The sequence below is a fragment of the Fringilla coelebs genome (assembly GCF_963513975.1).
Source record: "Fringilla coelebs genome assembly, chromosome: 12".
NCBI lineage: Eukaryota > Metazoa > Chordata > Aves > Passeriformes > Fringillidae > Fringilla > Fringilla coelebs.
This window is the reverse complement of record NC_140038.1, coordinates 7,357,022-7,371,304: the sequence shown is the minus strand read 5'-3', so window position 1 is coordinate 7,371,304 and position 14,283 is coordinate 7,357,022. Positions and strand designations below refer to the sequence as shown.

The window sequence follows — 14,283 nt, the reverse complement described above, 5'->3', positions numbered from 1 at the left end:
TGCAATGACCAGGAGCAGTACCAGAACAAGGAGGACACTTACAGGCATTCTCCTCCCAATGAAGGAGTAGGAGTACAGCTTCAGGTCTTGATCTGCTAAGGAAGACGGAACCACAAAATATTCTGGAAGGCTTGTGGAAAAAAACATGATAAAAAAGGTTACTTTTCCCTGTGTTTTTTACCGTCTTCTCTCTTGCTGCAGTGCTGTGTGACCAGATCAGTGAAGCTGTCCCAGAGCAGCCCCTGGGCGTAGCTGCTGCTGTCCCGTGTGAGGGCTCAGCCACAGCACCAGCACAGCCCCAAGGATGCTGGTGAGAAATGGCATGTCCCACATGGAAGTACAGAAGCACCAAAGCCACGGATGCCAAAACACGACATTCCCTTTAGGGACATGACATTTCCTTCAGGGACAAGACTTGCAGCATGTTTTGCCTGGAGGCCTCTCCGGAGAGCAGCACAATTAAGAGGTGCAGTGCACAGTTGGCTGCAACAGAGGCTGTGGGGCACACAGGACAAGACAGCCCAGTTCCCTCCTGCTGGTGTCCCAAGAGACACTTACCAAGTGGAGATCATATAACCTTCATTGACTGAGCACACTCTCCACTCGGATGCACCTGTCCTTTTGATTTCTCTATCCCAATCCGAGTAAGTTTCAAACAAAGGAGTCTGCTGACTGCTGGCACTGCTGATGCCACTGCCACCACCTCCTGGGTCTATGCCATTCACCTTCTTTGCTAGGAAAAGGAAAGTCATCAATGCCCATTAAAAAATTTAAAAAAAAATCAAACTCTTCACCTTCCTAATTACAAAGATAAGGCACTAGCAACAGTACTAATATTATCTATATTACCTACTGCTGTATTACAAGAAAGCAGTGATCTAATGGCAGCTTCATGACACATGAAGATGTCAATGTATTTTTTCCCTGCAATTTCATTAGAAAAGCAATAAAATTGGCCTGCTGTGCTGCTTGATAGAAGCCAAGGCATACTAATACTCAGGAACAAATGTTATCTCCAGTCACAGGCTTTCCTTCTTCAATATGCCAAAGTTTGCAACATTTTAAAAACATGAACACTTTATAGGCTACCCATTAATAGCTACCATGTCAAGAAAGCAAAACAAAACTTACATAATTTCAGCAACTTTAAATGACTGCTGTATTAACAGCAAATAAAAGAAATGGAAGGCCATGTTAAAATATTGGGGTTTCCATAAAGATTTATATCCACACAGAAAGAAGGCCTATCATTTTGTGTTTAGGGCCAGGAGCGTAGAGAGGCTGTCACTATACAGAAGGATCTCCTTTGCTGGTCATTCTTTAGATGCCAAGGAGACAGTCAGCTGTGTCAAAAAGAAATTACATTTGGTTTTTTGACACTTGAAGTACATTTTTAGATGGGAGTGAAATAAACTGAAACTCAGCCCTATCACCTCCCCCATGAAAGCTCTGAGCCTCAGCAAGAGCCTGCCCAAAGGAAGCAGAACAGTGTCACAGCTCTGCTGACATCCCATAACCTGTGTGGTTTCTGCTTTCTGTATCTATCAACTTCATTCTTGCACTGGCACTTTGACTACTTAGGATTTTCAGAAGAAAACAGGACTGATATCAGACTAAAGTAGTTCTTCAAAGATGGTAAACAGAGAAATACAATAATTCCAAAAAAAAAAAATCAATTTTTCTGTTTAATGGCAGGATATATAACTATCAAATATAGCCTGGGAAAAAACCAATGTACACATACACCAGAACAATGCAGGCTTTTTATGTTCCCCAGGAAGTACAAAGACAGCATTTCACCTTTTACTTTACTGGGAGTAGCAGGGAGAGACAGTCATTAAACAGCACTGGAATTGCAAGAGCAAAGCCAGATATCTATGGGACAAACACCAGGGTTCACAACAACAAGAACACCCCAACACAACCCAAAAGAATTTCATATTCTCTTAAGAACTGCAGCATGGCAAAGTTCTCCTTTGCCATTCTGGTCTGCTGCTCCAGAGGAACATTTTTACCCACCTTATGTAATTCTTCCACTAGGTATTTTTCCATATAGCAAATGGTATTTTAAAGAGAGTAAAGGCAACTTTGTGACAGCCTAACATTTTATTGCAATTTTATCTGCAAATTGGCTTCCTCCCTAGTACTTTATAACATGAAAATACATGGACCTTAACAATTGCCCGAGCTTTATGAGGTAAGAAATTCCATGTGTAATTGTGTGTGCAACATAATAATCACATGCACACTTATTCTTGTGCATGCACAGGGCAGTCATAGAAGCAAAACCATGGATGAAAACCATGCATTGCTTTGCAAATTTGAGGGCCTGATCTCGTAACTCCACGAGGTTGATGTTTTGTAACAGGCAGATGAGTGGTTTCTAGTGCCAGCTGCTGAGTTCAGATCTCAGTAGCACAGCCCTGCAGCAGCAGCACGCTCTGTGGGGAGGCTTGTCACCCTACAACTGCTGGCTCTCAGCTGTGTCTGGGCTGGGGAACACTCGGCAGTGACCGCACAGCATTACGCTCGAAATCAAGTTCCAAAGGCATCTTTGCAGGCTTACCTAACTGACAAGGTTCACTTGGAGATTGGCCTTGAGCAGAGAGGGTGTGCTCCAGCTCAGCAGGGGTGGTGGAGGTTTTGAGTGGTAAGAACTGCCTAGTAAGCCTCTAGGAAAGAAGGTATGGAGTCCCAAGTTGCACAAATCCTCCTGCAATACCACCAGAAGAGAAACTTATTCCCAAAAGAAGGGCAGGTGAGCAAGCCTGCCTGATGGGACATTCACTGGGTACCCAGAGTACCAACAGAGACATACAACAGGAGGATGGAAGCGTGAACTGAGAAATAGGAGTATTCATGCTGCCACAGTTTGGCTTTGTTTCAGACAGGAAAGACATTTCTTTGGATTTTGGTCATTAATGTCTATCCCAATGAATGACTTATAACCATAAGAGGCTGGGTGCAGAACAAGCTGATTTTGTTACCCTTGGAGAAAGCCTCAAATGTTTTTTGCCACTGCTTCTGGACAGAAGTCTTACTAAAAATACATATTACAAAACAGGAAAAAAAGCACAATCCAAGTACTTTCATCCTTACCTGGATTATGATATATTTCCCCAACATACTCAAATGCAAAAAGAAGCTGAAGATCCGTTGGCTGAGAATAATGAGCTATTGCAAGGCACACCTAGGAAAGAGACATTTATTACTGTTATTTATATATCTATATAGACAAAAAAAAAATATTACCCTTAATTTTTACCCCTGTCAAATATGCAGAGCTGTGAAAAAAACTAAAAATCAGTCTTTTTATATTTTCTTTAATGAAAGGAGTACTTATCAATCCAGCAGAAGAACCTAAGAGCATGCAGGGCCAGTTCAGAAAGTCCAACCTAGCACTGCTGTGACAGCAGCCAGCAATCAGTGCTTAGGGAAGAGGGGAAAAACACAGAAACAACATAATGGAATTTTACTAGGACAATTTTAAACAACAGTTCAGGCATGTCCTGAATCAGTATCAGTATTTAACAGCATTTGACAGATATTTTGGCTACAAAGATGTCAGTTGGGCCAGGAGGTTTTTTATGTGTGACTTCCTTTAAAAAAAACCTTAGTGGTTCTTTCCCTAAGATTATTAAAATTAAGAGTGCAGCACATGACTTAGGATTAGATCCTAGACTTAAAATTTCATCAAGCATTTCTAATCTCTGTCTCTTTGAATGTAGATATACACTAAGGAATACACCAGATTTGACAAAACCCCTAATGTCTAGAAGAATCAAATTCGGGAAGAAATAAAGTATCATGTAGAGATTGGTGCTGTTATCCTTCAAATTTCAAGATATGAATGGAGTCTTAATCTTTGTCCTCTTCCCTCAGTATTTGCTTCTGCATTTTACTAAATTGTACCTTTTAACCAGGGACAAAGACATAGTGTAAGCCCACATTCTTACCACCTAAATTTTTTTCTTTTTTTTTTTTCTAACTTCCCTTCAACTTTTCCCAACTTTTCATTTACACCATTACAAAATTTATTCAGAGTTTAGCAGTTTTGAATATTATTTTTGAAAAAAAATCCTGTGCATCCAAGAAATCGCTTTCTTTTTATGAAGAAAAGTTTCCTTTTTGTGATAGGAATAACAGAAAGATTTGCAGAGAATTGAAGAAGTACCACTGCTGGCAGCACTGGCAATGGGAACAAAGCTCGAGAGCTCAGTTATGCTGAGATCTGCGTGGAGAAAGTTGCTGTATATTTATGGTTTGTATGCAACATCCCTGGTGTTATGGAACCTTTACTGTATCTTTATATACTTGGACTTTTGATGGGGACAGTCCTCATTATTTATAACACCAGTAATGACAGTAGACTAATTTGAACTGAAAATGTTGTTTCACAAACACTCAACAAAAAGATTCCAGTCGAGTCTTAGAACAATGGTTTCTTTAACTCTTCTCCCCATACCTTCTGGTCCACAATGAAACTGCACAGGAAAATAGAGGACAGAACATTCCAGGGGTGACAGCCCCCTAAAACACCCAAGCAGTACAAGTGTCCCTGGAGAACAGTATAGCAGACTTTCCTAATAAACAGTTACAAGCTCATTTGCAGGATTTGATAAAATGTTCAATGACATAACTGGAAGCCATACACATTTCATTAAATCTTGTGATTTCAGCGTATGAACTGAAGGAGAAGCCAGCTATTCAACAATATTTGGCCACTTCTAACAGACTACTTCTGGCTATCCATTCACAATGAAATAAAATGGAAATCTGTGTATATGCACACTTTGACTTCCATTTTTCTATGTAGCTTTTCACTACAATAACTGATTCTAGCAGAGCTACTCCTCATCTTCATTTATGGAGTGAAAGTTGAAAGCCTTTTACTACGCTAATCTACTCTCAAGGCTTCAGGACAAACTGCTGGAAAAAAATTCCATTGTGCTGCCAAATAACACAACAGGAACACAGTAAAACCTATTTTTAAATAGGCAGCAGCTGAAATCTCTGTCATTTGCTTGCCACATTTGAAAAAGGGAGTATGTGTGTGCTGTGTGAAGAGGGATAAAATGGTGGGGTGGAGATAGTAACCATCCAGATCCACAAAAAATATGAGGCCATAGTTGTGCTTTTAAATAAAGCAGGAGCTGGAAAATGCTCTGGGTGTTCCATGGAATAGATGTAACTCACACCATGTATTGCATGGGTGAAACAATCCACCCACAGGTTCAAGACGTCTATTTCTCTTATTTTAAAAAGTGACAGATTTATCCTGCTACTGTCTCTATTTTTACATTTTAGAAAAATTCCACTCATAGAAACACTAAGCAAGTACTAAAGACATACTAATTTTCTGTTTATTCCTCACTAAATCCCTATAATAGCTTTATTGTCTCAGAGATTCAGAAGACAAGCACATTCCACAGATCTCAGCAGATTATGGCCATAAGTAGAACGCTCTAAATTGGAAGACAAGCATGTTTTACAGGAAGCGTTCTCATATCAAACTCAAAAATGTTTGGTATTCTTGCCAATTTACAATTGTGTAAAGCTGAAGATATTTAGGCTCAGACAAATAACAAGAGAATAGGCTGCTTGTTGCAAAGTTCATTTATTAAAAGCAGTAAACACAATGGCTGTAGTTATTTCATAGTACAAAAGCTACTTCCCTATGTCAGTGTCCCCTGTTCAACCCCTAGCTGAGAAAAATAAATGATACTTTCAGGGCACACCCTCCTCTTCAACAGGAATTTTACCAAGGGCAAGAGCTTTAAAGTATTGCTAATGCTCCTGCAGAAGAGTTGTGGACAACATTTCAGATGTGCTAAGTTAGCACAGCCCTGGATTTTCCCTCCTTCCTTAAGCCAGGCTACCTGGCTTATGAACTCTCTGGAAAAATACTGTTTTCCATTGCTACTGCAATTCCTATCCCAAGCAGACACCTGTGGTAGAAAGTCAGACAAGCAGGACTACCTCAAGTCCCACAAACAGGTTTTGTTCATTTTCCTAGGCTGGAAAACCTATTGGGAAAATAAGCATTCAGCATTAGGAAAATTTTTAAAATTCATCTGTATTTTTAAAAATATCTTTTACCTTTGCCCAGGGAAGCTGTGGCTGTGCCATCCCTGAAGTGCTGAAGACCAGGACAGGGCTTTGAAAAAACCTGGTGCAGTGGAAGGTGTCTCTGCCCATGGCAGGGGGTGGAATGAGATGAGCTTTAAGGGCCCTTCCAAGCCAAACCATTCTGATTTTGTAAGTTTACTTCTAAAAAAAGTTTTCTTCATCCCCTCCAAAGACAGTATCTTATGCATTCCCAGTGCCTTGAAACAGTACCAATTTTGTGATCTGTATAAACAATTAGAACAAGGTAATAGAGTTGGGGAGGCAGGAGGAACACATTAGAAAGGGTCAGGACCGTTTGTCCAACTCTAACGAGTTTCATATTATTGTTCATAACAATTAGGGAAAAAAATGTTCCCCTCCATCCCAAGTGTTATGACGTAAGAAAGGCTACTTTTGATTGCACAGGAAACAAGATTTGAGATAAAAAATTTTCCTTCTGTTTTGATTGAGCATGTGATTCTGAAACTACTCTCATACTCATTCAAAAAAGCTTCCTGGAGTGAAGAACTGAGAGAGTTCTTGAGAAGAGAAAGGGATGAGAAAATGGAGATATACTCATGGAGGCACAGGGTGTGTGCTATCCTGGGGCACTGCCAAGATCCTTATACACGGTGAGGCAACACAATGGCCATCACCTAACAGTCAGAAGATCTACAGCCTCACCTTTTCATATATTTTATTTTCTTAGTCTAATGTCCAATACTGTAGTGCCTAAAAAATAGCAGGAGTTTTCAGTTTGACTGCTTGCTGTCATTTTTGGAACAAAATAATTCCTTTCCTCTAAGGAATGTGAAATGCTTCTTTTTTTGCACTGCCTAACTTAAGACTTCCCCAACTTGCTTATCCTTGCTTCCCCATCCTCCACTTCCTCCCACACCCATCTGGCTTTCCTTCCTTTGGAGACACTATCGTTTTATTTTAGAGACAAAACAAAATTAAACTGCTAAACAGTGGTGAGTGCAAATTTCCATTCCTGCTATTTTCCCTTAATGCTTGTTTCCCAAATATCCACTAACAAAAATGAGGAAGAAAATATTTACCTGGCTGACTAATGCTGAGACAGTATTTTATTAGCGTGTATTGGCTGCAATAAGTACTGAGCGTATTTTCCTAACAGAACTGATTTTTAAGCTTCTCTATAATAATAATTTACCTGAAAATAATGAATGTGTTCTCACAATGTTTCTGCTTAGAGGCAAAGAAAAAGGCCTCTGAAAGTTCTGCCACTGTTACCCATGTATCTATGTGTAGTCAATCTGTCAGATTGTCCACATCAGAAGCCTGCTTTCAAACTTGGATCCTTCTTTTCACAGCATCCAAAGAGATCCTTGGAAAGAGGATCTTTCTGAGATCCTCAAAGAGAGACTTGGAATAATCTCTATTCTAGTAAGGCAGCTTAATTAGTTATTCTCCCTTATGTCCTGTTCAGCAAACAGAGACACTTCCTTAGGAACAGATTACACTCCCTTTGCCAACACCAATTTATGCCACTGGATGCTGCTGAGTATTTCCAGTACGTGCAAGGAACTATGCTTTAAACAAATTCTTTAACTGCATGAACTTAGCATCCTTTGTCCTTCTAACTACTCCATATATTTAAAGCTCATTTTGAAACATGAATTGCCATGCAGGCCCCTCCATCCAGAACCCAAATTACATGGTCAGCCCTCTCCCAGTCAGACAGCAACGCACCCTCACCCCAAGAGCAGGCTTCACCTCACATCAGAACGCAGGTACACTCGAAGTCTTGGTCTTCCCTACATAAGTTATGCACACACAGTTGTTTCCAACCAGACAGTTATCAAAATTTTCTTGTACAAAGAGTTGGATGTAAATATAGATTTAAGAGGCCCTTCAGAACTTTAAGGAGGCCTGATCACTGTCTTCTGTTTTTAAGCACCAGTATAACCTTGCTAATATGTACGAACTGAAGGGCAGGAACAGAAACCAGATAAAATCTTTCCATACTGTGGTGCCAGCATGCCATCTGAATGTCAGAAAGAACAAAACAACTCCATTCAATATGCTGTGTAAGACCACTCCAGATGTGTTCACCAGCATCCCAAAATAATTTAAGCAAAATCCTGATACAGGAAAATTGCTCTAAGAATCTCATGGTTCCATACATTTATATTTTAATGCTAATAGAATAATGTTATTATGGAAACATTAGATTAGATTAGCTGAACCTGATCTCCCTTCAGTACAACTGCTTCTGTGCAACACCCACACAAAGCTGCGGTAACCTACCTGATGCATCGAAACTGCCACAGTAACCACACAGCTGATATTTGTACCAGTTTTCTTCCTCTCCACTGAGCACATTCTGCTATTTGAAAATGGCAGTTGTTACACTTTAGGTCACCACCAGCACAAGCTCTATAACCACACAGGCTCTGGCTCTCTAGACCTAGCTGTTCTTCCTATCAGAAGAAACCACCTAAGACCATGTAATTATGAATGCCTAATGTAAAGGCCTTCATAAAATGGTTTCACTGTTCGCACTTGCATAAGAAAAAGCAGCACAAAGAATGTTAATGAGATGCTGAGTTTATTCTCTCCTCCTCCGGGCTAATCACTCTCCTTGGCTGTGACAGCCAATTAGAAACAGTTGCTGTAAAGATATTGCAGGAGACGGCTGCTCCAGGGGGATTTTGGAGAAGCTGCGCAAGGGAATGACTGCGGAAAGACGGCCAAACGTGGAAGGCTCCAACCGGCCCAGGCAGCAGGCAGGGCGGCAGCCAGAACAGGGGCAAGGCCAGAGCAGGGCGGTTCATGACGGGCTCCTGCCCGCGCACCTCGGGGAGCGTGAAGGGGCTGAGCCGGTTCAGCAGCTCTCGGTCAGTCTGCACACAGACTTATGCCTGGGCAGATGGCCCTTGGGACTTAGAGGGCTAAACTCAAACCTGATCCTACTGAGAAGGGGACCTGTTAAGCTCTGAGAGCAAAGTGGGTCATTCCTTACGAAACGCCGGCTGTGGCATGCTGCGGTGCCGCGGAGGTCAGGGCCAGGAAGGCGCTCCTGGCCGGCCCCGGCACTGCTGGGCACGGCGGGCAAGGAAATTAGGAATGGACAGAGCCCAGTAATTCCTCCTGCCGAGAGTGTACGAGTCTTTGATAACAAAATGTTGACAAAGAATCCAGGTCCGTGCAAATTGGACAAAATGGTGGTTCCAAGAGCTCGCTGGAGAACTGTGTGACACCATTAAGGATATCCATAAGGCAGTACACTCAGCCTCTGGGTAAATTAAGCTTATGACTTTCAGAAAACATATCAGAGCTGAAACATTTTCCATTAAAATGCAAACATCTGTTGTACAGCTGCAATACAACATTCTGATTTCAGTCCTTAAAAAGATTTATTTAATAAATAACTTTTAAAAGTACAACAGATATGACAAGAAATACTGGTTTATCTTATATGATACTAAACAGTTAATACATCACTTTAAAATTTTCCCGTAATAGAGTTGACTCCAGATATTCTCCTGTAACAGAATGTGAATAATTTGCAATTCTTCCCCCCACTTCTCTATCAAAACATAATAAATGTTCTTATCAGCACAGCTGTTGCTACATGTAGCGACTACAAGGCAGAAATTCATAACAAGATAAAAATACCTTTTTTGCACTTTCAGGACCTGCTTCATCAAAACGAAATCTGACAATACGGAAGTCTTTGCAATAAATTATTAATTCAGTTGGATTGAATTTCAGCTTTTGGTTGGGACCAAGGACCTTCTGCTTCCTCTTGGTGTCATTCACTGCAAAGAAGAGAAACTTATTTGACTGTGTTCTGTAAGGAAACACAAGATTGGCTCAAACAGATACAGTAATGCTGCTGCCAGAGGGCTATTATTTATTGGCACATTTTGATTCAGGTAGAAAATCTGTTGATTCTTGTTAGTAAAAGCTTATGTTTCACTAAACTTAGGGTAAACCTCATGTTTTAGAAAAGAGGCAACAAATGTGGGCCAGTGCAAGACAATATAACAGGTCAATTGCACCTATTTGTTGCAAAAAAAAAAAACCAAAACATTTCTTCATCATGTTCTTCCTCAGAAACACATTAATCTTCTCACAGTGATCACAACCAACTTTGGGCATTGAAGAATTATAACCAGTAATTTAGATTACCTATAGTCAGAAAACCAAGTGTTTAACAGGCATGCCATAAACAAGACTTTAAAACTTATCACTTTTATGAAATTTTACAATTACAAGAGGAAAAACATTCTTAATAAATGGGTTAGACTATGGAATCCAACAAATAAAAACCTGGTTCTCCACAAGAAGTATTTTATTTCTTCAGATCAAGATGCTGATTGCCATTTGCAGATTTTTGGAGAACACCAGTTATTAACTTGCTAAGAATTAGACAGGATCGAAAACTACAGCATTTCTCTTGTCAGTAATCCCATCTATGTCTCACTATATAAGCTATTTTTGCAATTTAGTGTATTTCAGTGGCAGAGATTCAGATGATTCAATGTAAAAACATTGCTAACAACACTTTGTACTGCTATAACATGTCTCTCCTATAACACCTGTTGATTTAGTATGGTAGTTACAAATATAAAGACTATACTATAAAGACACAACTAAGTCTCCTGCATGGCACCTCAAGATTTAGTCAGCATTTGAGGCTTTTATCCTAATTTTAAATAAACCAAATACTTCAAATCAGGGAAGATTAATGACATAAAACCTCAAATGTCAACAATTCTGCAAACTTAACAGGCAGATAACAGTTTTGTACTGAGTAAGAATAAAGTCTGTCATTATACTTAGCTATTTTTGACATACCTGTGACAATCTGCTCAATGCATGTGAGTGGGACATCGTGTTCACCAAGGAGGAGGTTTTTATAATGGAATTTCTGAAACACATGAACTCACAGCCATTAATTGCAGCTCTACAGTTTGCAACCAGATATACAGCACAACTTTGAAGAAACTATGATAAAAATCAGGCATGCCTAGGCTTTTCTGACAGGTACCACCCTTGCCTATTCCCAGGTAATTAGAGGTTAGAGGCTGCTCAACTGCACACCCAGCAGTTCAGAAAGCCCAGTGGAATATGCAAAATAACCTCCCTATTTGAACTGAATTTACTGAATTAGTATCAAAAATTACTCTAAGAAACCCAATACAATTTGAAGTATAAAATACATATATATATATGGAATGTAAGAAATCTCCAATTATTATTAATTTTGTAAGCATGGAAAGAAAAAAATATTAATTCTACTTTCAGGGACAAATTTTGACAACTACTTTGTGTCAAAAATTAACCTTCTGATGTAGCTCTGGTCAAACTTCCTAACCATTATTGAATAAGCATCCAGCTACTTTCAGAGCTATACATATCTTTAGTTAATGGAACATTTCCTTTAAAAGTCCCAAATGGAAGTGCAAACTCTACTGAAAATAAGACACAGCTCACTACTTGGATTTCCAGTGTTGTATGCTGTGCTGTTCCAAAACTGATCATGGTTTTGAATGTCATAAGCTCTGCTTTGACAAAGCAGAAGAGTTCTCCCCTCTTCTTGCTGCTCCATCTACAATGAATTCTCTTTTGTGGTTACTTTGCCCTCCATCAGTAACACCAATAAAACTCCACCACGTGGAGAGCTTTGCTGATCTGACACTTGTCTAGTCTAAGGGACATTTGCAAACAGCTCCTTCAGGGGGGAACACATCTGTGTATAATTCCTGCTTTGTCTTTTGTAAAACCACTTCCTGGGGAAGCCTCCATACACGGAGGTGAATGGAGCTGGATGTACTTCTGTACAAACTTCTTGCTCTTGTCCTGATATGAATGGATGGAACAGCAACACATTCAGAACAGGACAGTGGAACCTCATCCTGTAGCCTGCTTAGAAGGCATCCATTTATTTCAGACATGAGACAGACTGACTGTGTGAATAATTCCACTTATCACATTCATGATGTAGCCATGTGAGCAATAACCAACCTGCAGTGGCATTGGGTCATCTGTAATAAAGGAAATCTTGAAGTTAGTGCAAACCAGCTTGCCCCACAGATCATACTGGCTCGTGTCTGTTGCAATGCACTTTCTTACAAAATTTACTTCATTTACCACAATTTCACCTGAAACAGAAGAAAGGGAGGGGAAAGGAGAAGCCTATATAAATCCTGGAGGTACAACAATTCAAAGTCTGTAGTACCAAGGAACCCCTAACTCTTTACCAGTTTCAAGTTATCCACCTCTTATGGGTAAACATGGAGTTTAACTAACATCACTCCAGGGAAAAGAAAAAATTACCATTCCAAAATGGACAATATTGTGCAGTAGTTAAAATGAAACAAAACCCAAAATCAACAAAAACAACCAAAACAAACCTCAAAGAACAAAAAGAAACCCCACAAGAAACCCAATCCACAGTCAAACCCAACAAAACCACACACCACTTCCCTTAGATCCTGAGATCAAGATCTGCAATTCTCCACTATTAAAAATTCATGTGTTTGAACAACACTGTCCTTTAAACAAGCATACATTCCTGTACTTCAGCTCACATTTATTTTAAAAACTGAAACTACCTGGCTATTGTTAAGTACTTCAGAGAATTTTATGAACTTCCTGAACACAGAATCATCAGGCCACATCTCATTTTGCATTTATAAAGACATTTTCAGGTGACTTCAAAAAACATATTTCCAACTTTTTACTGTGACTGTGTAATGAAGGAGACATTTTCTGGATTTCCTTCATAAAACAGAAGATCCAAATGAAGAAAATAATAAGTTATGCTAATTGGTCTGGCATAAGCTATAAAATAAAAAAAGCATATAGGAAAATGAGACTGAGGACCATTTAAAAAGAAAAAGTGAATCACTACACAACATGATACTTTTCAGTTCCACAGCCAAGATTTCTGAAAGCTCAACAGTAACTCTTCCTTCAGTAATCTAACTTAGTAATTCCTTTTATTCCTGTACAGGGCTTTCACTTCTGTCATCAGATCAACCACCTCCTGCTGCTGCTGTCTACCATAAATAGTGTGGGAGTACAAGTGTGTTCCAAGAAAAGCGTAATTTCATATTGGCTCTGCGATTCTGTTAGAATAAACTAGGGACTAAAGATTGCTGAAGCCTAATTTGCTCGTAATAGGTTTGGCACGTTCAGTCCCAGTTGCCTGAAATGCCATCTCACACTCATGCCCTGCAAGCAAACAGCAGCTCTTTGGGCAGCTGTACTGGCAGCCATCAGCTACTGCATGTCCAAGGAGTAGAACCACAGCCTGGAATGAATTCCCCATTTATCTCCTGCTGCAGAGCAGGTCTTTCCTCAGGTGATTATCACTGCAGCCAAGTAACCATACCTTGAAAGGACTGCCTTTAGTATCCCAGACACGAGAGAAATGCACCTTTTGCTGTCTCCGGCCCCCCCAGCCCCTTAGCTATTTCACTCAGCTGTCCTACTGGTCCTACTGGATCTCCTGCCCCTGATACAATCAGGGATCTGCCTGGAAGTCACTAAGAGCAGCAGCAGCATCTCTGCTTTTGGCTCAGTTGTTCAGCTGTAAAAATGTCTTGGTCTAAGTCTGTAGCCTTGAGCTGCCAGAATTATGAGCTGTGCTCTGGGACTGTTTGAAGATGTGAGGAGACAAGTTTCACTGACCTGTGTTATCATATACATGAATATTCTATGCCAGAAGTGGCAGGAACTGTGAAAATGTCTATAAACAGATCTCCTGGAGCTTTAAAGTCTTTCCTCAAACAGCGCTAAAATGTGCTTAAATAAGCTTTTGAATATGAAAATAAAAAATCTGGTTCTGACAGCTTCAGTACAAATAGTTAAAAGCTCATCCAAGTCCACAGCAGCTGAAATCAATGTCTTATAACGGTGTACATGAGAACGACAAGCCCTACTTCTGTTAAACATTGTAATGAAAATGTTTCAATGCACGGTCTGGCCTGGAACTTCATAATGCCCAGCATTTCTTCAAATAATCTATTTACCTAAATAACTGCAAAAACCCAAACCATTTATTGAAGCAATTTCTCCTCAGCATTGGTATTAAGTCCTCAACTATTCAACATGAAGTTCTAAGTCACCTCCTGTGTGTGAAGAAAAACAACATCCTAATAAACTGAGTTCTAAGTAATTTTTATTCCTCTCTCTACA

The 14,283-nt window shown here is 39.9% G+C and overlaps 1 protein-coding gene across 3 annotated transcripts in view; it reads right to left on the bottom strand.

Annotated features, from left to right (window-relative positions):
• MTMR10 (myotubularin related protein 10) overlaps positions 1-14,283 on the bottom strand; it is a 36,066-nt gene that overhangs the window by 10,073 nt on the left and 11,710 nt on the right. For 2 of the 3 annotated variants that reach the window (XM_084213953.1, XM_084213954.1), the window contains 6 exons: positions 12,106-12,242; positions 10,936-11,008; positions 9,751-9,893; positions 3,100-3,190; positions 559-733; positions 43-130 (listed from right to left, as the gene is read on the bottom strand). In XM_084213953.1, coding sequence (XP_084070079.1) covers positions 43-130; positions 559-733; positions 3,100-3,190; positions 9,751-9,893; positions 10,936-11,008; positions 12,106-12,242 — 707 coding nt within the window. Of the gene's footprint in view, positions 1-42; positions 131-558; positions 734-2,566; positions 2,673-3,099; positions 3,191-9,750; positions 9,894-10,935; positions 11,009-12,105; positions 12,243-14,283 lie in introns of those variants that run through there. The other variant, XM_084213955.1, reaches the window with a different exon arrangement.